The 23,001-nt window shown below is 43.4% G+C and overlaps 1 protein-coding gene across 2 annotated transcripts in view; it reads left to right on the top strand.

Annotated features, from left to right (window-relative positions):
- INSC (INSC spindle orientation adaptor protein) overlaps window positions 1-22,726 on the top strand; it is a 587,592-nt gene extending 564,866 nt beyond the window's left edge. For both annotated transcript variants that reach the window (XM_063946474.1, XM_063946475.1), the window contains exons 8-13: window positions 10,058-10,229; window positions 11,984-12,162; window positions 16,479-16,545; window positions 19,525-19,680; window positions 20,945-21,021; window positions 22,234-22,726. In XM_063946474.1, the coding sequence (XP_063802544.1) occupies window positions 10,058-10,229; window positions 11,984-12,162; window positions 16,479-16,545; window positions 19,525-19,680; window positions 20,945-21,021; window positions 22,234-22,362 (780 nt within the window). In that variant the 3' untranslated portion in view covers window positions 22,363-22,726. The remainder of the gene's footprint in view (window positions 1-10,057; window positions 10,230-11,983; window positions 12,163-16,478; window positions 16,546-19,524; window positions 19,681-20,944; window positions 21,022-22,233) is intronic.
- Window positions 22,727-23,001: the final 275 nt, after the last annotated feature.

The following is a 23,001-nucleotide window of genomic DNA, read 5'->3' as shown; positions in this document are numbered from 1 at the left end:
TGTGTGTTATTTATTTTCTCTCTGCCATTCTTGATTGACATATTTGTAACTGTCAGACAACAGGAAGAGCGGCACGGATATTAACAAATTAGTACCACGATGTCTTATTTTTTATTTATTTTTGTAAATGTGATTAACTGTTAAAATTCAGTAAAACAGTTTATATAAAATATGTCTCATTATATTTCAGTTTGGTGAATATTTCTGAATTGCGGGTGGTATTATTTTTTTTATTATTATATAGATACTATTAGTAAATTAAAATATTGATTTCAAAACATTACAGTTTGTTAAATCCTGGGGGGGGGGGGGGGACACACCACATTTTCTTATAAGGATTTGGGATTATTAAAATGAATATTACATATGTGAGACCAATGTTTCTAGACTAGATGTTTGTATAATAAAAATAAAAAAATCACAAAAGCATAAAACATCAAGAGGAACATGCTTTTATTATATTTGTTCTGAAAAAGGTTTCAAGACAATCCAACAAAATGAATCCCATGTATTAGATTTGCAGTTGTGGATGTGCAACTTACTGGGCAGTATGGACGGTGTAATGGTTAGCATTACTGCCTCACAGCACTGAGGTCATGAGTTTGATTCCCACCATGACCTTGTGTGGAGTTTGTATATTCTCCCCGTGCTTGCGTGTGTTTCCTCCGGGTACTCTGGATTCCTCCCACAATCCAAAAATATACTGGTAGGGTAATTCGATCCCTACAAAATTAACCCTAGTGTGAATGTGTGTGCGTGTACATATGGTAGGGAATATAGATTGTAAGCTCCACTGGGGCAGGAACTGATGTGAATGGACAAATATTCTCTGTAAAGTGTTGCTGAATATTTGTGCGCTATATAAATAACTGGTAATAATAACTTAATATGGAGGTGTGAAATATGAGCAAAATTTAGAAATATATGAGGAAATAAAATAAAATACATCCATGCTGTAGGTAAAATACAGTAAAAATCTGAAATTCTTAAAATATCATTATATTTAAGGGGTAAAATGTCAAAACCACAAGAGATTTATACTCATGACATATTTTGGTAAATAAAGTTCTCAGTAAAAGAGAGAAAAATAATTCTAAATTGTGCTTTACATATCCCCATCTTTTGGCAGTTTGCACATTTGGCCATCACATTTCTAACGTTAAATGTCCCTTTTAGTCCTATCCCAGCAACCCCACAGCACAATGCATTGATTGTAATTGTCTTAGATTTATTTTAAGACAATTTTTTCTGCAAAAATATTAAATTACAAATACAGGGCCGGATTCTGAATCAGTCCAAATGCGGATGGTTCCTGCGGACAGTTGCAAACTGCGTACGCACCGTAGATAGCCATGTGCACGGACTGAGATTGAAAGTGTGGACCGATTGATCCATCCGAAGGATTGCTCTTTCCGTAAAATGGTCAATTCTGGGCAACTGGACATGGATCTAATGTGTTCCGTGGTATCATTGTGGGCGTGTAGGCAGACTTACAGGCTCACTTCTGTCCCATGGACATAAGTTGGACACCTGCTTCACCCATACAATTCAATTTTTTTTTTTTAGCTGCATGAGTATTATTAATGGCTGTCTAGCGTCCTCTGCAGCCTGCTGTCTTCCTGGTGGCACTTGTAAGTGCAATAAAAGTTTACTTTATTTTAATTACAGTACATACATATCCATGTGCATACATATATACACATGTATATACATACATACATACATACATACATACATACATACATACAAACACACACACACATGATAGATAGATAGATATATATATATATACACACATGTGTATATATATGTGTGTGTGTATGTATGTATATATATATATATATATATATATATGTAGATATATGTATGTATGTATATATATATATATATATATATACACACACAGACACGCTAGTTTTACGGACCCAGCATATACTGGGTCACCTCAGTCCCCACCCCTGTGATTGGCTCTGCCCAGTTCTGGAAACCCCCCCATGCAAATCCTGCGTTTGCCACTGCAATTGATGACGGCTGCTGATAGAAATACAGTGGGCAGCCATCTGCATGAAGACGGACAGATATTAGGCATAGATGGATGGATATTCGCATTGGCATAAAACAGGCTGACACGGCTGTACAGTAAAGCTGCTGCAGATGTGTACGACTCATAATCAGGCCCATGGAGCTCTAAGGTTATATTGATGGAACTTTGCACCTCTATGAAACATCCTGTTTCACTCGTTAGTTCTTCGCAGCAATTTAGCTGATCTCTATTTAAAACACATATCAAACAATCAGATTTTAGCTGTGAACAATCATATGCAAATTTATTGACAAAAGTTGAATGTCAGATAACTGCAACTTCACACGACTCCAAATAGTCCTGATTTAGGTGGAGACTGTCCCACCAGAAAGTGGGAGGTTAGAACACATGTGCTGGCAGCTCAAAGCTGGTTTAGGGGCAGGTAGATTGTTTGTGGGCAGTCTAAAAATTTAGAAGCACTACAAGACACTCCCCTAGTAGAATTGGATCAGTCCACAAAATGGCAGCTTCCATTATGTGTAGGTGATGTGTTTTGGCGGAATATTTTATTACTGTTACAGATTATTATTATTATTACTTTACCCACTGTCACATTTGCCAAGGACAGTTAGACCAGTTCCATTGCTGGCACAGCTATATAATAAAATTGACTGCTGATAACAATGATGTCATCACATTGGAATTTAATGACAGTTGGTCTGATCTCCTCCCACCTGTGCCAGTGATGTTACTTCCAGAGAGTTTCAGTGTAACACACATCTGTAGTCTCCAAACACTTATTTTTTTCCCTATAACAGAGGTTCTCAAACTCGGTCCTCGGGGGCCCACACAGTGCATGTTTTGCAGGTCTCCTCACAGAATCACAAGTGAAATAATTAGCTCCACCTGTGGACCTTTTAAAATGTGTCAGTGAGTAATTAATACACCTGTGCACCTGCTGGGTTACCTGCAAAACATGCACTGTGTGGGCTCCCGAGGACCGAGTTTGAGAACCTCTGCCCTATAACATCACAGCACTTGCCATATTCTAGTCCACAGGTTCTCAAACTCGGTCCTCAGGACCCCACACAGTGCATGTTTTGCAGGTCTCCTCCCAGAATCACAAGTGAAATAATTAGCGCCACCTGTGGACCTTTTCAAATGTGTCAGTGAGTAATTAATACACCTGTGCACTTGCTGGGTTACCTGCAAAACATGCACTGTGTGGGGTCCTGAGGACCAAGTTTGAGAGCCACTGGTCTAGTCAGTGAGACAACAACTGGAGAAGGGGGAGCAGAAAATAACAAAATGGGGAAGTGTATCAGAGTTGGTAAGAGAAATAGCCAAAGGAGAGACGAGAGAAAGATTGAGACATGATAGATGGAATTGAGAGGGAGAGAGAGGAGGAGTACTGAAGAGAGATTGGAGAACTAGCAATAGTATCATAGTTAGTAAGAGAAATAGCCAAAAGAGATTGAGAAGAGAGATGAAGTTGAGAGGGAGAGAAGAGACAAGGAGAAGAAAAGGGGAAGGGGACGGGGCCACTGAAGAGAGATTGGAGCAAAGAGAATCACAGGAGGAAAGTGAAAAAAAAAAATAACAGACTGTGCCATGGACAATCACTAGTGTCTTATAAAGATCAGGAAAAAGATGATGACAGTTCCACAGGTTTTGGGATTTTTACACAAGAAAAGGAATTTATAATTATGAATCCATTTACTCCACTGTAGTCAATTCAAAGTATAGAGAGGTAAAAATCTATGATAAGGATTATGTATATTTAACATGACATCTAACTGCCTTTATTACTAAAATATAAAGTTTCATTTATTTTTATTTGAATGATGGGTGAAGCGATGAGTGTAATTTTTAATGTTTTTTCTTTATTAAGCTTTTTTTCATCAATTCCCAGAATGGACTGTTTAACTGTATTTATAGATTTGTGCAATTTATAGTCTATAATTAGAGCAGGGATTCTGCTTTGTAGTATGGTTGGGGTAAAAATGGGAATTCTGAGTGCAAAAAAGATAATAGGCGCAATACAGAAAGTGGTGCATATTACACAGAACCGTTCTGAAAACTGCGCTCATTTTTTATTGGGGCTCAGCAAGCCCTGAGTGAGATATTCCTTGACTATTGTCCTGATATTGTATGAAGATGTCCGATTACACAGTAAAGACTTGGGTTTTTTCTGTTTTTAGGAAATAATTTTCTGCCCTATACACTGCACAGCTAAAGGGAAATCTCCACCATCAACTGTTCCAATCTCATCCTCATCCTTTCTCATCACTCCCTCCCTTACTGTGCCCTCTGGAATCCCGGATTGGTTGTTATCAAACTAGCCTTCATCCATGACCACTTTATCTGTCGCAACCTCTTTACCATCACTGCTTGGCTCTTCCAGTATGACCCCACTTTTCTTACTGCTCTCCAAGTGGGGCCTCCCTCTCCCACATCCCTTATCCTGGTGGTGACCAACAAGGTGGCAGTGTGAGAGTATCCTCTCTCCCACCTGCACCTTCCATGTTCCAACTCCTGAACTCTCCCTTTCCTTCTACTCCTTCAATATCCACACTATCTGCCATCATATTTACCTTCATGTTATCTATCCCCCCTGGTAACTTGTCATATTTCCTACATTACCTGCTGCTTGTCACCACCACTTCCTCTCCTACGACCTCCCTTTTCTTATTATGTGTGACTTCAATGTCGCATGGACAATTCCACGAAAACTGCCGCTTCTACGCTGCTCTCCCTCATTTCCTCCTTTGACCTCACACAATGGACCTCCTCCCTCTCCAGCTCTGACACACTTGACTTGGTCTTCACCAACCATTGTGACATCTCTGGTTTAATTTACTTCCCACATCCTTTCTCTGACCACTCCTTCAACCCACTCCTCCTCATTGCTATCTTCAGCTCCCTCTCTTCCTCATCCCTGTGCCACTAATTATTTTTCATGGAGACTACTGTGACCTCCTCTTCTCTGGTCTCTCTCCACTTCAATCCATACTCAGCTGCTGTTCGTCTCATTTTCCTCCCTGTGTCTGTCTTATCCTCCTCCAACTATCTTCACTGGCTCCCAATTGCCCTAAGAATCCAGTTGAAACTCCTTACATATAAAGCACTGAGCCACTCCTCCCCGTCTCTATCTCTAACCTCATCTTTATTCACATTCCCTTCCACCACCTCCGCTCGTTCTCTGGCATCCACCTCGTCCTGCCCTGGTCACTTTCTCTCATGTTTACGTAACTCCAAGATCTAGCCACCCCTCTTCTGGAACTCAGTCTTAATGATTGATGTGTGAACAGTATTTGTGCCATTACTCTTCGCACTATGGGGGTAATTCCGAGTTGTTCGCTCATTATTTTTTTCGCTACGGAGCTATTAGTCGCAAACTGCGCATGCGCAATGTATGCAGCGCGCCTGCGCCAAGTAAATTAGCACAAAAGTTTGGTATTTTACTCACGGCGTAACAAAGTTTTTTCATCGTTCTGCTGATCGGAGTGTGATTGACAGGAAGTGGGTGTTTCTGGGCGGAAACTGGACGTTTTATGGGAGTGTGAGGAAAAATGCTGGCGTTTCAGGGAAAAACGCGGGAGTGTCTGGAGAAACAGGGGAGTGGCTGGGCAAACGCTGGGCGTGTGTGTGACGTCAAACCAGGAACGAAACTGACTGAACTGATCGCTAATCGTGAGTAGGTCTGGAGCTACTCAGAAACTGCTAAGAAATTTCTATTCGCAATTCTGCTAATCTTTCGTTCGCAATTCTGCTATGCTAAGATACACTCCCAGAGGGCGGCGGCTTAGCGTGTGCAATGCTGCTAAAAGCAGCTAGCGAGCGAACAACTCTGAATCACCCCCCATGATCAGTGCATATGAGCACTACCCAATTCAGTTTTCACCTGGGCAAAGGTGCCAAGACTGACCACAACTATTTTCTATGTAGATAATTGTCACATTTGATTAGAAGATATAATTGTACTATTTTATCCATTCCAAGACCCAATAGCTAAGCATTTTATTAGAGGTGAGGGTTTATACTGTACTCCCGCTCCTCAGGTCTAGAGGGCGATAGTTGGCACCGCTACCGAAACACAGGGACGGGAACTTTTGCAGCTTGGGATGCCAGTGAGGAAAGTGAACTTGTGAATAACACTTTAGAATCCCACATGGAATAGCAGTCAGATTGATTCAGTCTCTCTTAGCAAGCAAACGATAATTAATCTTGACATAATTAAAAACAAAACAACCATGACTAATTAATCAATTAAATGGTTATTAATTAGATTTTTATTTTTTTTATTTAGAGGGATGTGGACAATAACCCAAATGAAACCTGAAATAAAAAATGAAGCCATATCCAGGCGATTTTCAACAGTAAAATATAAGAATAAGTAGAAGTAGTTGTTTGACCTTAGAGAGACCTAGCGGTTAAATATTCATTTAAACGATTCAATAATTGTTGACGTTCCAACCACAGGATTGGTGTTGTGAAAAGTGATTGGTTACAGCTTTCAGCCAATTACACCAGATGAGTCACAGAGGAGACTATCTGACACAGGGAAGGGTTTCTCTTTATATCAGCATCTTCATGTGTCTATTCAGAGGTAACAGGTCGCTATATGGAAAATTCAAAAGGAAAATATTAAATGTTCTGATTAAAAGATATACACTGATACGTTCCTGTAGGTCAGTGATCGCCAACCCGTAGCTCGCGAGCTACCGGTAGCTCGCCGTAGTATTTTCGATAGCTCACAGAGCGCACGGGCTTGGGCAGTCACTGGCACTCCTCCTCCCTTCATTTTTAATATGGTGCCGGCCGTCAGCCAATCAGAGCTCATGGACCGGCAGTGGCGGCACCTGATTGGCTGCCGGACCGCAAATTTTGATTGGCTCACTTACTGGCACCATATTTTAAATGCACGCCGCCGCCGTAGACTCTGTCACCCTCACCGCAGCCGCTCTCCAGACTTCACAGGAGAGGCGCGCGCTGCGCTCTCCTCCCCTTCCGTCCCTCATACAGGAGGAGCAGCACCGGCGGCAGTAGAAGAAGCCAGCAAGGGTTAGCACTATGTGGGGCACTGTATCGGACACTGAGGGGGGATGGGGGCATTTTATCTGGCGCTGTGGGGAGCATTTTAAATGGCACTGCTGGGGGGCATTATTTGTGTATCTGGCACTGCTGGGGCATTATTTGTGTATCTGGCACGGAAGGAGGCATTATTTAAATATCTGGCACTGCTGAGGGGCATTATTTGTGTATCTGGCACTGCTGGGAAGCATTATTTGTGTATCTGGCACTGCTGAGGGGCATTATTTGTGTATCTGGCACTGGTGAGGGGCATTATTTGTGTATCTGGCACTGCTGGGGGCATTATTTGTGTATCTGGCACTGCTATGAGGCATTATTTGTATATCTGGCACTGCTGAGGGGCAGTATTTGTGTATCTGGCACTGCTGAGGGGCATTATTTGTATATCTGGCACTGCTAAGGGGCAGTATATGTGTATCTGGCACTGCTGAGGGCATTATTTGTGTATCTGGCACTGCTATGAGGCATTATTTGAATATCTGGCACTGCTGAGGGGCATTATTTGTGTATCTGGCACTGCTGAGGGGCATTATTTGTGTATTTGGCACTGCTGAGGGGCATTATTTGTGTATCTGGCACTGCTGAGGGGCAGTATTTGTGTATTTGGCACTGCTGAGGGGCATTATTTGTGTATCTGGCACTGCTGAGGGGCAGTATTTGTGTATCTGGCACTGCTGGGGGCATTATTTGTGTATCTGGCACTCTTAAGGGGCATTATTTGAATATCTGGCACTGCTGAGGGGCATTATTTGTGTATCTGGCACTGCTGAGGGGCATTATTTGTGTATCTGGCACTGCTGAGGGGCAGTATTTGTGTATCTGGCACTGCTGGGGGCATTATTTGTGTATCTGGCACTCTTAAGGGGCATTATTTGAATATCTGGCACTGCTGAGGGGCATTATTTGTGTATCTGGCACTGCTGAGGGGCATTATTTGTGTATCTGGCACTGCTGAGGGGCATTATTTGTGTATCTGGCACTGCTGAGGGGCAGTATTTGTGTATCTGGCACTGCTGAGGGGCAGTATTTGTGTATCTGGCACTGCTGGGGGCATTATTTGTGTATCTGGCACTCTTAAGGGGCATTATTTGAATATCTGGCACTGCTGAGGGGCATTATTTGTGTATCTGGCACTGCTGAGGGGCATTATTTGTGTATCTGGCACTGCTGAGGGGCATTATTTGTGTATCTGGCACTGCTGGGAGGCATTATTTGTGTATCTGGCACTATGTGGGGGGGGATTACTTGTAGTTGTGAGGCCACCCCCACTTTTGTGAGGCCACACCCACTTTCTCAGGAACGCACGCGCATTGGGGGGAGGGGGTAGCTCCTTCAGAGGTTTTATTTTCCGAAAGTAGCTCACACCCCAATTAAGGTTGGAGACCACTGCTGTAGGTTATGTAAAGTGATCGTCCAATGCTACATTGGTACTATAAATAATCATATACTGTATACGACCTGGACCATACATTTGATCACAATGAATTGTTTTGCTCAGCGTTGATTTGCTGTTTATTTTTTAAACTATTCTACTCTCATTTTCATTGTGAAAAATCCTGACAAAGGGGGTACAGGGTTACCATGGAAGATCCAAAATAATTGCCAGTAAATTCCAAGCATAACATGGATATTTTTTTTTTTACCAATAGAGACCAAGAGTACTGTAACATAGTTATTTTGTTCAAGTTACTTTTATGTAAGGGATGAGTGGGCTTGGTGGCTCTTTCTACGATGTCCTGTCCACACTAACACATCCCTCATCTCCTGATATACTCTGTGCTGCTGGGGACCCTGCTCCTCCCACTATATAACTCTCAGTCTGTTGCTTCCTGCTGACTCCATTCCCTCCTCACATCATGTCACTGCCCCTGTCACATGCAGCCCTGTCCTCACTGACACATCACTCATCTTCTGATATACTCTGTGCTGCTGGGAATCCTGAAATGTACGAAAAGTGACCTGTTTGGGTGCCCAAATGGCACTTTTTGCGATTGCGCCCATTAGTTTAGTCGGGTTTACCTGCTTTAACTGGCTAAACCCGACACTTATGAGCACGATAACAGGCATCAATCGAATATCACCCCGCGATCTCCCGTCACTTTAGACTCCTATCGGGCGCGATTTCCTGTCACTTTAGACTCCTATCGGCGTGATCTCCCGCCACTTTAGACTCCTATCGGTGCGATCTCCCGTCACTTTAGACTCCTATTGAGTGCGATCTCCCGTCACTTTAGACTCCTATTGAGTGCGATCTCCTGTCACTTAAGACTCCTATCGGGTGCAATCTCCTGTCACTTTAGACTTCTATCGGGTGCGATCTCCCGTCACTTTAGACTCCTATCGGGTGCGATCTCCCGTCACTTTAGACTTCTATCGGGTGCGATCTCCTGTCACTGTAGACTCCTATCGGGCTTGATCTCATGTCAGTTTAGCCTCCTATGGGGTGCGAATCATCTCCTGTCACGTCAGACAAGAGATGGGCCAGTGATAACAATTGAATTCCCCTCTTAGAAGCTTGAAATTCACTTGTAAAATGTAGTGTGGATAGATTTATCTTTAGTAGACTGTAAGCTCTTGTGGGCAGGACCCTAATTACATTTCCCTCGCTATGTTCTGCAATATAAACTGTATCGTAAGCTTGTTTCTATAAAAGCATCATAGTAACAGAACACCTTACCTTCAGCAGAGAACACTGTATTAACGATTCCAGAATACAGCATTGTCTATATGTGATACATTAGTGATCTTTGTTCCATATATTCAAATAAATGAAGACTGCTATTTTCAAACGTAGCCTTGGTAATGTATCTTTGTGTTGATGTGTGTCTGTGTGTCTGTAGATGATGTGAGAATGACCTATAATATAATCACATATGCCTGATGCGTCCTGTACCTTCACATTGTGTCATTGCAGCTAATGAATTCTCTTGTTTTGTTAAGGTTGACGGGATATTGTGCTTAACAGAAATTCTCACCGATGAGGCTCAGTCTGAGGCCACGAAAGCCGAAGTAGCGGCTGTTATAGCGCAGATCACATCTCCTCACCTGACCTTCACCCAACATTTCAGCAGCTTCCTGGAGAACATGGAAGAGATCGTTACTGCTCTGTTAAGTAGGTGTATTGTTGTGTCATTGCCTCATTTACTATTAGTTTTAAGTTCACCTCTCAAAGCAGTGGATGGGGGTTTCCTATGCAAACCCCCCCCCCCAAAAACAACAACAGATCAGCTGCCACCTAACACCATTCATAACTACAAGTCCACCTCAGAGACTCATAGACCCTACCTATAATATGTAGAGCCAGATCTAGTGTTAAGTTTTATGTAGATAGATATCAAAGGTCTATTATACAATACAGAGTCTTTTCTGATAGTAAATATATTTTACCTCCATGGAAGACCTCTCCAGCTGAGTCCCGGGCAGCCCTTTCCTCTCTCCCCTCAGTAATTCCAAACTAGGGTGCTTTAGTGTGCGGTCGCAGATGGGAGGGCGGCGGGTACAGGGTCGGACTGGCGGACAGGGGTACCAGGGAAACCACCGGTAGGCCCCTCTGCCTGAGGTCCCACTCCATCTTCTAGGGATCAGGTTCCAGACTGTGCACTTGTATTATACATGGTAGATATGTTGCATTACACTGCACAAGACTATTGTGAATTTCAAGCCTCTGTGGAGGCTGGCCACACCCCCTTTGTAGGCTGGCCACACCCCTAAGTATGGGCCCCTATCACTGCATTCCCCCCGGTGGGCCCTTCATACCCCAGTCCAACACTGGGCGGGTAGCATGCTAGACGGCCTTGCCCTGCGATGGGTGACCCCCAGCATGCGAGTCAAAGGGTTGCAAATTCTGCTAAAAAGCAGAATTTGCCATTCTTACTGAATAAGGTCATTAGTTAACTAACGTGAATGTGCATAAGTGACTGAACTGAGCCCAGATTAAGTCAGTCATTGGTAACTGCTGAACTAGTCCTATTTCTCCCAGGTAAAATAGGTGCCCATTATATATTTTTTTGTATGTTTAATTGGCATTGCTTAGCAAGTAATGATTCTGATACTGGACTGTGGGGGTCATTCAGAGTTGTTCACTCGCTAGCAGTTTTAGCAGCCGTGCAAACGCTATGCCGCCTCCCACTGGGAGTGTATTTTAGCTTAGCAGACGTGTGAACGAAAGGATCGCAGAGCGGCTACAAAATTATTTTGTGCAGTTTCAGAGTAGCTTCAGACCTACTCAGCGCTTGCGATCACTTCAGACTATTCAGTTCCGGATTTGACATCACACACCCGCCCAGCGTTCGCCCAGCCACGCCTGCGTTTTCCATGGCACGTCTGCATTTTTTCGAACACTCCCTGAAAACGGTCAGTTGGCACCCAGAAATGCCCACTTCGTGTCAATCACTCTGCGGCCAGCAGTGCGACTGAAAAGCATCGCTAGACCCTGTGCAAAACTGCATGGTTCGTTGTGCCCGTACGTCGCGTGTGCACATTGCGCCGCATACGCATGCGCAGAACTGCTGGATTTTAGCCTGATCGCTGCGCTGCGAACAAATGCAGCTAGCGATCAACTTGGAATGACCACCTGTGAGCGACAGTGATTGTTATAGGTCATCATTCATAGAGGTGACGCTTTGCTCTGGTTGGCAGCGGTAGTCGCTCTACGCTATGCGGAGCAATCTAGAGATAAAAGATGTGTAGAACTCCACCTTAAAGGGCTGTTTGGAGAATCTGCTGTTGACCCTGGATAATGCATTGGCTGGAGTGGGGGGGAAGGGTGGATTCAGGCAAATGTCTTTTCTAGCACTATCATTCACCATTGAGTGGACAGTCTTTGTGAGTAGTACGTATGCATGTGACGTCTCCCTGTCTCTGTAGAGCTGTGTAGTGAGGCCTCATCCGGGGAGATCTGCTTGCTGGCGTCTGCTGCATTAGCTAATATAACCTTTCTGGACACTATCGCCTGCGAGATGCTCCTTCAGATGGACGCAGTGAAAATCCTACTGAACGCTTGCTCAGACAAACAAAGGGTTAATTCCTCCTATGCTCGAGATCAGGTGAGTTGTGTTCTTTTGTTTACGTGTAGACACGTTCAGTGCAACCCGCGGAGAATCTGAGAATACCCAGTGTACACACTACTTCAGTATCCTTCCCGTCTGAACGATAAATCTCCCTAATGACCGTTGAGGCAACGTTTTTAAATGAACCGCATCAGGGCTCACCTCTGTATACACTATATAACATGTGCAGGATATCAGCTCATCAGTAACAACACATGCCGTGCAGCTGTTCAGATCAGATGAGCCTATCAGATCCGGGGGCGCTGCGTACACACTGTGCAATAATTTGGCCCAGCAGCTGAGAATCAGACGTTCTACCCGATTATTGTACAGTGTGTACTCAGCTATAAACGGCACCAAATAATCAGATGTCATTCAGAAATTGTCTGAATTAAAAAAGACTGAGTATCTACACGCAATGGGCCTAATTCATATTTGTAAGGAATAGCACAGCCACAAGGAAGCGGCTGTGCGTTGCCATCCAATTAAGATGCGAAGGCAGCAGGAGGTGTCTGTAACTCCTCCCGCACGAATGTGCAAGGATCCGAGTTCTGCATCTCAGGACACAGCCTCAGATCATCATTGTGACCATCAAAATGTTTGTAGGTACCGGCCAGCCTGTGTAACCTGAATCTTATGCAGGCTGGCCATCTGCAAGGCTGGATTAAGGGTGAGGTGACAGGGGTGGCCGTCCTGGGGTCCCCACACATTAGGGTCCCACATACAATGCTTTTTCAATCAGAGACCAGTCTCCCTCCGGCAGCTCAGCTGTTCATTAAAAACGGTCGCTGTGGAGCTCCGCCGTGTCACTGAATGGTGAAGGGAAATCCCACAAGACACTGACTGTGATTCGCCGGCGTCTGCTGCTCTGGCGCGTTGTCCCTGACCAGTCTGCTCCGTGAAGTATGGAGGAGCTTTGGCAGCAATTTTAGTAGTGGGGCCCCCAAACATTCATTGCCCTGGGCCCCCACCAGCTGATACAGACAACCGGGTCCAAGAAGTCTGCGTCCGACAACCCTGGACCCATCACAGCTTCAAAATTGGGGCCCCATTTTGATGAACAGTGCCGGGTGTCGACCCCGCTCTGCCCCTCAAATTTCAATGGTTCTGCGAGTGAATTTGCAGGACCCATTCTTGCATCCGCGCAGACCCCCAAACATAGCATTTGTACACAAACCATTGGGTGGGATAGGCTTCCACTGTCAGACGCACAGATTTTCGGCACACTGCGTCAGATTCTTTAGCACATGGAAATGAGTAGAATGACGCAAGCACAAAGAAAAGCGGCTGCAGATTCAGACCAATAGGCTCTTAATGGGATAGTGGCAGAGATTTGGGAAACTAACCTTTTCTAAAAGTTTTCTGCATTGATCCGAGATGAGGGAAATATCATGAGATTATGGGGGTCATTCCGAGTTGATCGCTCGCTAGCAATTTTTAGCAGCCATGCAAACGCTATACCGCCGCCCACTGGGAGTGTATTTTAGCTTAGCAGAAGTGCGAACGGTTGTATCGCAGAGCGCCTGCAAAAATATTTTGGGTAGTTTCAGAGTAGCTCAAAATCTACTCAGCACTTGCGATCACTTCAGACTATTCAGTTCCGGATTTGACGTCACACACCCGCCCAGCCACGCCTGCATTTTCCTTGGCACGCCTGCATTTTTCCGAATACTCCCTGAAAACAGTCAGTTGCCACCCAGAAACTCCCACTTCATGTCAATCACTCTGCGGCAACCAGTGCGACTGAAATGCATCGCTAGACTCTGAGCAAAACTGCATCGTTCGTTGTGCCCGTACGTTGCGCGTGCGCATAGCACCGCATACGCATGCGCAGAACTGGCGTTTTTTAGCCTGATCGCTGCGCTGCGAACAAATGCAGATAGCGATCAACTCGGAATGACCCCCCATACACAAGAGTGAAATGACGGTTCCACACACATTACAGAGGTCTCAGTGTCATCTGCTTAATAAACACAAGAGTGACACCTACATGGAAGCCCTGGCGTTCACTATACATGGTGTCTCTCATCCACCCAGGGTTTCCTATTTTTATTTGTGTCCGCTACCTCTATGTTCACCTGGGAGTGATTCATTCATTTCTCCCAAAAAATAAACTTTTACATTTAAGATTCAAAAACAACAACAAAAGAAACAGAACCCAAACAGAGCTTTAAAATCAGCACGCTTGGTTTAAACTTCCCTCAGAGTTCCCCTTTAGGATACACTTTATCATGAATCCCCCACGTCTCCGCCCTGAGTGGTTCGTTCCTGTACCTGCACTTTTCGGCTGTGTGAAAGTTGGTGAAGATGCGGGAGACAAAATTATGATAAAGTTAGAAATGAAGTCACGGGGGAGAAGTTTTTCATACTGATAACCGCATGTTTTACTCCTAAAAGATAATGAAATCACTACTCAATCTCAATTCCTCCAAGGTAACATCACCGTATACACTATAATTAGTTCTATGTAATTGAAACATTTATGATAACCTCGCAATCACATTTATATTTTTTTGCATTTGAAATTTGATGATTATATTGATGAAAACCTTCAGTCATCAGAGAGCCATATACTGGCTTTCAGCTGTAATGAATGAGGCTGATGCATCTACTTAGGACGGGACCTTGCGGGATTTATGTTCCACTAAATGCTGTTTATGAGTGACATAGGCGCTGACTGAACATAATGACACTTCTTAGTACTTTCCAAATCAGCTACAAGTGCCAACAGTTCATGAGACTTACTTTATTTCATGCCCACCTGTTGTACTCTTACACGTGACATCACTCAACCGTAATTGTTCTTTAAAAAAAAATGACCTTCCACCTTTGTTACGCTTAGCCGCTTCCCACATCTGTATGGCCCTATGGACACTTCATACAGTAATGCTGACCGTGTCCTTGTGTATTAACACACCAGTCTGTACATAGCAAGTCTACAAGACTGTCATTCTCACTTTGCTGGATCAGATAGACAAGCTCTTTCCTACTAATATGGCTTCTGCCAGTCCACTTATTTTATGCAGTGGTGCCGAAAGGAGGGGGGGGGGGGTGCAGGTACTATTTACCTGGGCCCAGGCCTAATGGAAGGGCCCCAAGTCCCCCCTGACCCTGACCTTGCAGCACTGCTCCTCAGCCCCTGCTGTGTGCTGGGCTGCCGTCTGGTCAGGGAGGCACCCTAAGTACTATTTTTTCTGTATTTTTTGTCTAAGTGTGCATGATTAGGCCACACCCCCCCTGAAAAGTACCTGGGCCCGGCTAGGCTTTCTATTGCCCTGATTTTATGTATCTTATCTCAGCACAATACACACTGCCATATGTACTGTAGATGACTTGTGAATACTGACTTTACTTGCTATTTAATTCCCTTATACAGTGCTACATATTGTATATAGCAAACTATTTGCCCAAATTTGACCAGTATTTTTTTTTAATTTTTGAACAGTAATAATAAATATTTGTATGTCATAAAACTTTATAGTACTTTCCTGTAAATAGGGTATTTAAACCCGTAGGTCTACTTCCTCCAACATACGAACAGTGTCACCGGACGGGGTGAGTGAGTATGGAGGTCAGAGCCGGGGGAAGAAGGGACAAGATAAGCGGCTGTAGCACTGTGGGGGAAAGCAGCCGTAAGATGGGGAGAAAGACATAAATATGTATACATTAAAAAACGTAACTGCCACAGAAGGTTGTTTCCTGCTTTAAACATCAACCAAAAAGAGCAAAATTTGCAGAACTGTCATTGAATTCTAAAATAGAAGTTCTTTATAGACTAATACTTTGCAATAAAACATACACATAAGCTCCAATAACAGACAGTATAAAACCGTGCAATGAATAATAGGACAGCTCTGTTAATTTTGTAATTTTTTACTTCTTTCTATACCCACAGTATTGTACAGTCCTTTCTGCTGGGCATGTAGTAGAGAGATTGCTCGAGCTGTTTTCCTGCTCATAGAAAACAGCTCATGTGACAACAGCCTATGCCCTATGGGTTATTGCATTGTTTAATTTTCCACCAAAGTTTGTAATAACTTTCTGGGTGAGAGAAAATAATGACAAAAGGGAATTGTCAATTCTTGTGTGTTGTCTATGATTTTTAATTAAAAATCCAATTCTATAGCAATATAATTGGATGGTGCAGTGTTCAGTTCACTGAATGTTAAACTGATAATCTGTCTATAAACAATGTTATATACATAAGCAGCTGTTACAGTCTAATTATAAGAAATAAATGTCATATTTTAGCCATTATAGGTTCATGTAACATCCGCTAACATGTAGCTTTCTTGGGTTTTTTTACTTTTCAGATTGTTACAATTTTAGCCAATTTGTCCATACTGGATCAGAGCGCTTGGGAAATTCTTGAAGAACATGGTAAATATTCCTTTAATCCTTCTCTTTAATATTTGCAAATGATGTTACAGTTTACCAATGTATGCCGGGGGTACTGAGGGGAGGGGGGACTGGTATCCCAGGTTGGGCCTGTAAGGCAGGCACAGTATCTAACATTTGTAGGCTACATGCAGAAGCAGCCGGTATTTACCCTGCATGCAATAATAATTATAGTCTTTGCACCGCTTGCATTGCAGCACCGTTTCTCCATGTTGCCTGTAACCCAGAAATAGCCTTTTAGGGGTAAAATTGCTAAAGCTTCCAAATATAAAAAAAGTGGAGCTGTTGCACATAGCAGCCAATCAGATGCCAGCTATCATTTCTCTATTGCATCCTAGAAAATGATAGACAGAATCTGGTTGCTAAGGCAAGTATCACCACTTTTCATTTTTAGAAGCTTTAGTAAATCTACTCCTAAATCTGGAAGCCTAGGATGTTCCCTGTGTGAGCAGGTGATGTCATGGAATAATATTTGCAGCATTACACTTTGATGGTTGATAAGTAATCCTTATTATCTATATAGTAATAGCAGAAGGATGACTTTTATGAGGGACATATTGCTATGATGCCGTTGTCTGAGCAGGGCGCATTATGTACCAAATCGGTTGTTTCGTTTCGGAGTTATGTGGCAAAACGTCTGCCTGCCATTTACAATGCATCACCATTGTCCTCTGGAAAATGTGACAGTTGATGAACTCTCCCTGTGCACCCGCTGGCTGATCTGGAACATGTGACCCGCTGGGTGGATTGGAAACTGTGACAGTTATTTGCAGCCACCCAGCAATCCTCTGCCCGGTTGTAACTGGGCACATCAGTTAGTTATTATTATTTAACGGTTGTTGGAAGTTTCTACACCTTTGTACTTTGGCCCTCATTCCGAGTTGTTCGCTCGCTAGCCGCTTTTCGCAGCAGTGCACACGCTAAGCCGCCGCCCTCTGGGAGTGAATCTTAGCTTAGCAGAATTGCGAACAAAGTATTCGCAATATTGCGAAAAGATTTTTCTTTGCAGTTTCTGAGTAGCTCCAGACTTACTCTTCCAGTGCGATCAGTTCAGTGCTTGTCGTTCCTGGTTTGACGTCACAAACACACCCAGCGTTCGCCCAGACACTCCCCCGTTTCTCCAGCCACTCCCGCATTTTTCCCAGAAACGGCAGCATTTTTACACACACTCCCATAAAACGGCCAGTTTCCGCCCAGAAACACCCACTTCCTGTCAACGAACGAAGAAAAAACCTCGTAATGCCGTGAGTAAAATACCAAACTTCTTAGCAAATTTACTTGGCGCAGCCGCAGTGCGAACATTGCGCATGCGCAGTTAGCGGAAAATCGCACCGATGCGAAGGAAAAGAACGAGCGAACAACTCGGAATGAGGGCCTTTGTTAGTACAGTAAATAAGTATCATCTTTGTTCTCATGAAATTAATCATTTTGCCTGAAAGAAGTTTTAGAGGTCAACACTATTAGTCGCGAGTAAGTGCAGCTTTATGGTACTCTCCTCTGTTATCTGAGCAAAGGGTTAATCTCACCTTGGTGAGCAGATTACATTATAGCTGGAAAGGTGATACAATAACACAACAATAATCACAGCTACTGTACCTACCACTTGCTTATTGTCCAGATTTAAAGGCTTATCTCGGTTTCGTGTGACGAGTTTATTGGGGTCAAGATACCCTCCTGCAACATTTGCCCAATACACAGCATGTTTATGTATAACTTCATTCTGTGATTTCAGTAATGTCTTTATACAATCAGGAAAAGGTGATTATGTATGTTGTTCGTGGATACAACACTTATCTGCTTCCTGGATACAGTATTATATAATACCGCAGGGTTGTGTCATAACTTCGCCACTAAAATCGCCAACTATACCTGATGATAGAAATGACTGAAAGGCACAGAACAGAAGAAATATAGAAATATAAAGCTAGGTGTTAATGTTTCCACTAAAGTTATCTAGAGAGTGACAGTTCCTTTCAATTAATATTCCTATTATCCAGTATTTATGTGAACACTGGTGGGCATATGGGGCCTAATTCAAGGTTGGTTGCAAAAGCAAAATCTTCCTCTAATGGGCAAAACCATGTGCAATGCAGGTGGGGCAGATGTAACATGTGCAGAGAGAGTTAGATGTGGGTGGGTTATATTGTTTCTGTGCAGGGTAAATACTGGCTGCTTTTTTTTTACACTGCATTTTAGATTTCAGTTTGAACACACCCCACCCAAATCTAACTCTCTCTGCACATGTTACATCTGCCCCACCTGTAGTGCACATGGGCCCTCATTCCGAGTTGTTCGCTCGGTAAAAATCTTCGCATTGCAGCGATTTTCCGCTTAATGCGCATGCGCAATGTCCGCACTGCGACTGCGCCAAGTAAATTTGCTATGCACTTAGTAATTTTACTCACGGCTTTTTCATCGTTCTGGCGATCGTAATGTGATTGACAGGAAATGGGTGTTACTGGGCGGAAACAGGCCGTTTTATGGGCGTGTGGGAAAAAACGCTACCGTTTCCGGAAAAAACGCAGGAGTGGCTGGAGAAACGGAGGAGTGTCTGGGCGAACGCTGGGTGTGTTTGTGACGTCAAACCAGGAACGACAAGCACTGAACTGATCGCAGAAGCCGAGTAAGTCTGGAGCTACTCAGAAACTGCTACGAGGTGTGTAATCGCAATATTGCGAATACGTCGTTCGCAATTTTAAGATGCTAAGATTCACTCCCAGTAGGCGGCGGCTTAGCGTGTGCAACTCTGCTAAAATCGCCTTGCGAGTGAACAACTCGGAATGACCTCCATGGTTTTGCCCATTAGAGGAAGATTTTGCTTATGCAATCAACCTTGAATTAGGCCCATTGTGTGACATAGGAAACAATACAATTCTAATAGCTACAACAGTAATTGTGGCAGTGGATCTGCAATTTGCACGACTCCAATGCACTAACATAGCTTCCTCCTCTGACACGCAGGGGTGGAGATGCTCATCGCAATGCTGTCTGAAAAGCCCCTGACCGGGAGTTTAGCAGAAGTCTCAGCCTGTGAACGAGTCCTCCAGAAATCTGCAGTCGCACTCGCACGGTTGTGCCGGGATCCAGACATCGCTCAAGCTGCCATAAAACATAAATGTAGGTTCAGATTACAGCGGCTCAGCATTACGTTATAAGTACCATTACCAGTAGTAGTACCGTACTGCAGCGCTGGCGCCACTAACGGTGAATAAATACAATTTAGCCCTGACTGTAATACTCATTATTGCGATGATCACTGCAACCCGGGTATGTCATTATTTTCCTTCTTACAATAATTAGGGCATGGTGAGAAATATTTGCATTCTAGAACACTTTGGCTTACTGTGAAAGTGTTATAAACCAAAATTAATTTTTGCAATTACCTTTTTTTTTTTTTTTTTTAAATATGTCCCTCAAATCTATAGTGTCAGAGGCCATCATTCCCATTACATGACTAGAATGCTGCATAGCCTGTCACTTCCTGCCGTTGGCATAGAACAGTGGTTCCCAACTCCAGTCTCCAAGTACCTCAGGTACTTGGAGGCCATGTTTTCTGGATTTCTGTAATCAGGCACAGGTGAGTTAATATATGTTGCGGGGTCAGTAATTATCCCACCTGCTGCACAGACAGAAATCCTCAAAACATGACCTGTTGGCGGTACTTACGGATTGGCATGGGCATTGAAACCACTGGCATACAGTGTCATGGTCGGGTATGAGACTCAGGGTCTACAGCGTCTAGGTTGACACCCATTAGGTCGACACCTATTGGTCAACAGTGGCTAGGTCGACATGGTCATTAGGTTGACATAAACAAGGTCGACATGAAAAAAGGTCGACATGAGTTTTCATGTTTTTTTGGGTGTCGTTTTCCTCGTAAAGTGACCGGGAACCCCAATTAGTGCACTGTGTCCCCTTGTATAGCTCGCATTGCTTCGGGCAAGGTGCCTCGCTCCGCTACTGCTGCGCTTTGCACAGGTTACCGTTCCCATTCGTAGTCCACGTGGATCGTACAGTATGAAAAAGTTAAAAAAAAGATATATTTTTTAAAAACTCATGTTGACCTTGTTCAAGTCGACCTAATGATCACGTCGACCTATTTCTAGTGTCAACAAAGTCACTGTCGACCAATGGGTGTCGACCTAATAGGTGTCGACCTAAGTGGTGTCGACCAAGAGTCCGGATACCGTCATTCAGACTGCCAGCAAAGAGCAGATGGCAAAAAAATGGATAGTGTTAAAAATAATAATAATGCATTTACAGGACATCGAGCAACGTTACAAGTAGTTTTCAAAGTACTAATGATTCAGAAATAGCTTAAAGCATCTTCACAGTTTATACATATTCAACGTAATGTCATTTAATTTGTCCTGCTTGACAGGTATCCCGCGTCTGATTACTCTCTGCCGCCACCCAGAGGAGAGATACAGCAGTGATGCTGTCCTTGTTGCCTGCCTGGTATGTCCCAAACTCTCCTATCATAGAATATCTTTCATGGAATGTTTTCTAAAGAGCAGCATAAAGAGAGCAATAGACGAGGACCCCAGGGGGCAATTACCCATGTCAGGGATAGTAACTATTTCATTCTATAGAATACAGAGTTACAGTATCTGATACCCAACCTAGGAGTATAATGATGTTTGGGGCTTTGTTTAGAGGTGGAGCGAGAGACCCATATAGTGTAATGATATTGTCATGGGAGCTACTCCGTTTCGAGGACTACCAGGTGGCACCTTGTGGCGCTCATACCATTACGCTTGCCCAGCAGTCCGTTAACCTCCTGCAAGCTAGGCTTCACCTTTAGCAGCCGCCTTTCCAGGGTGAATTATGTCCACCCCATACTCAGATGCCCACAGGTCTTATGGCTGGACAAGGCAGCTATTGGAGGCTGGGCAAGAGTATAACTGTATATAAATGCAACAATGCACAAGGTGGATTAAGCGACTGAGTATAACTGTATATAAATGCAACAATGCACAAGGTGGAATAAGCGACTGAGTATAACTATATAAATGCAACAATGCACAAGGTGGAATAAGCGACTGAGTATAACTATATAAATGCAACAATGCACAAGATGGTAAACAAAAAGAGCAAAAAGTAATAATCTGTGTGGAAGTTCCACACAAAAACCTGATTTCTGGGTGAACTGGATCTGATCAGGAACACGATCAAGACTAGGTAACCCATTTCAGAAACACACTGAGCTGACAGGTTCTCACACGTAGCAGGAACTATAACCAGCATAGGAGAGAAAACAGGAAGGGAATATAAAGGTAGACACTCCCAATCAGAACAGCCAGAAAAACCAAGCCTCCTGATGAGGAGATACAATGCAGCTGGACAGCTAACACACAGAGGTAAACTACTAATTATACAGCAGCTGACGCTGAACACAGGGATACATGCTGGAATCTAGCTGCTGGAGTGTAGTAATGCAGACGTGGCGCTAACAGCTTGTAACAGATATAAATACGAAAAACAGGAATATCTTGCGTTCTGTTATGGTGTGAGAACTTCTATATTAAATGAAGGTTTACCCTGATTTCAGACCTTCTCTGTATTCAGTATCTGAACATAAAATGGATTTTTGTCACGTTATCTTCATCCAAAACTCACTGTATAATGAGGAATTGTATGATGAAAATTGGTCTAATGTATATTTTCCAGGCAGCGCTACGCAGGCTGGCGGTAACGTATCCAGAAGGCATCGAAGACGTAGACTTACAACAACTGGTTAAACCTCGGCTTGTCGACTCATTTCTACTCTGTTCAAACATGGAAGAAAGTTTTGTATAGCTGACGACAAGAGCCCTGCACGTCCTGTGCCGGGGAAAGTTTATTCTACTATATATTTTAATTTATGTATAAGAATTATAGCAGAAAAGAGTTTGTGTAGAAAGTGCCAGTCACACACGTGCAGTATCCCGCAGATAACATTTTGTATAACGCAGCTTTACGGTATGCTTTGTGTAGTGATAGACCGGACGGGTTGTTGCACAATCTGTTCCCTGCATTACATGTTAAAAACACAAAATATTATTTAAGTTTTGTACGGTACAATCCTGGTTTGTAATCGGGAGACATTTTTATAAACAGCGGCCGTTATTAGAGGCGCTACATTTATAAATAAATAAAGGGGTTCTTGGACCTGTACAATTTTTATTTGTGGTACGTTTGGTTATTATTATTTTTTTATCTCAATCATAATATAGCTAAAAGGGAAATTTACCTTATTTAATTCATTTTTGCTTCTCTTAACTATAAGATCAGTGGGGGTTCCTCTCTCTGTACCCCAAGTCATTATTCTGCCTAGTACAGAAATCAGGGTCACCCATCTTTCATTTCCTGGTAACATTGGTGCCACATCCCCTTCCAGCAGTCTTGTGGTGCCAGTTAGGAGGAAGTCCATATTTCTCTATTCGCAATGCTGGTGGG

This window comes from Pseudophryne corroboree, chromosome 11 (assembly GCF_028390025.1).
Source record: "Pseudophryne corroboree isolate aPseCor3 chromosome 11, aPseCor3.hap2, whole genome shotgun sequence".
NCBI lineage: Eukaryota > Metazoa > Chordata > Amphibia > Anura > Myobatrachidae > Pseudophryne > Pseudophryne corroboree.
This window is presented reverse-complemented; position numbering and strand designations above follow the sequence as displayed.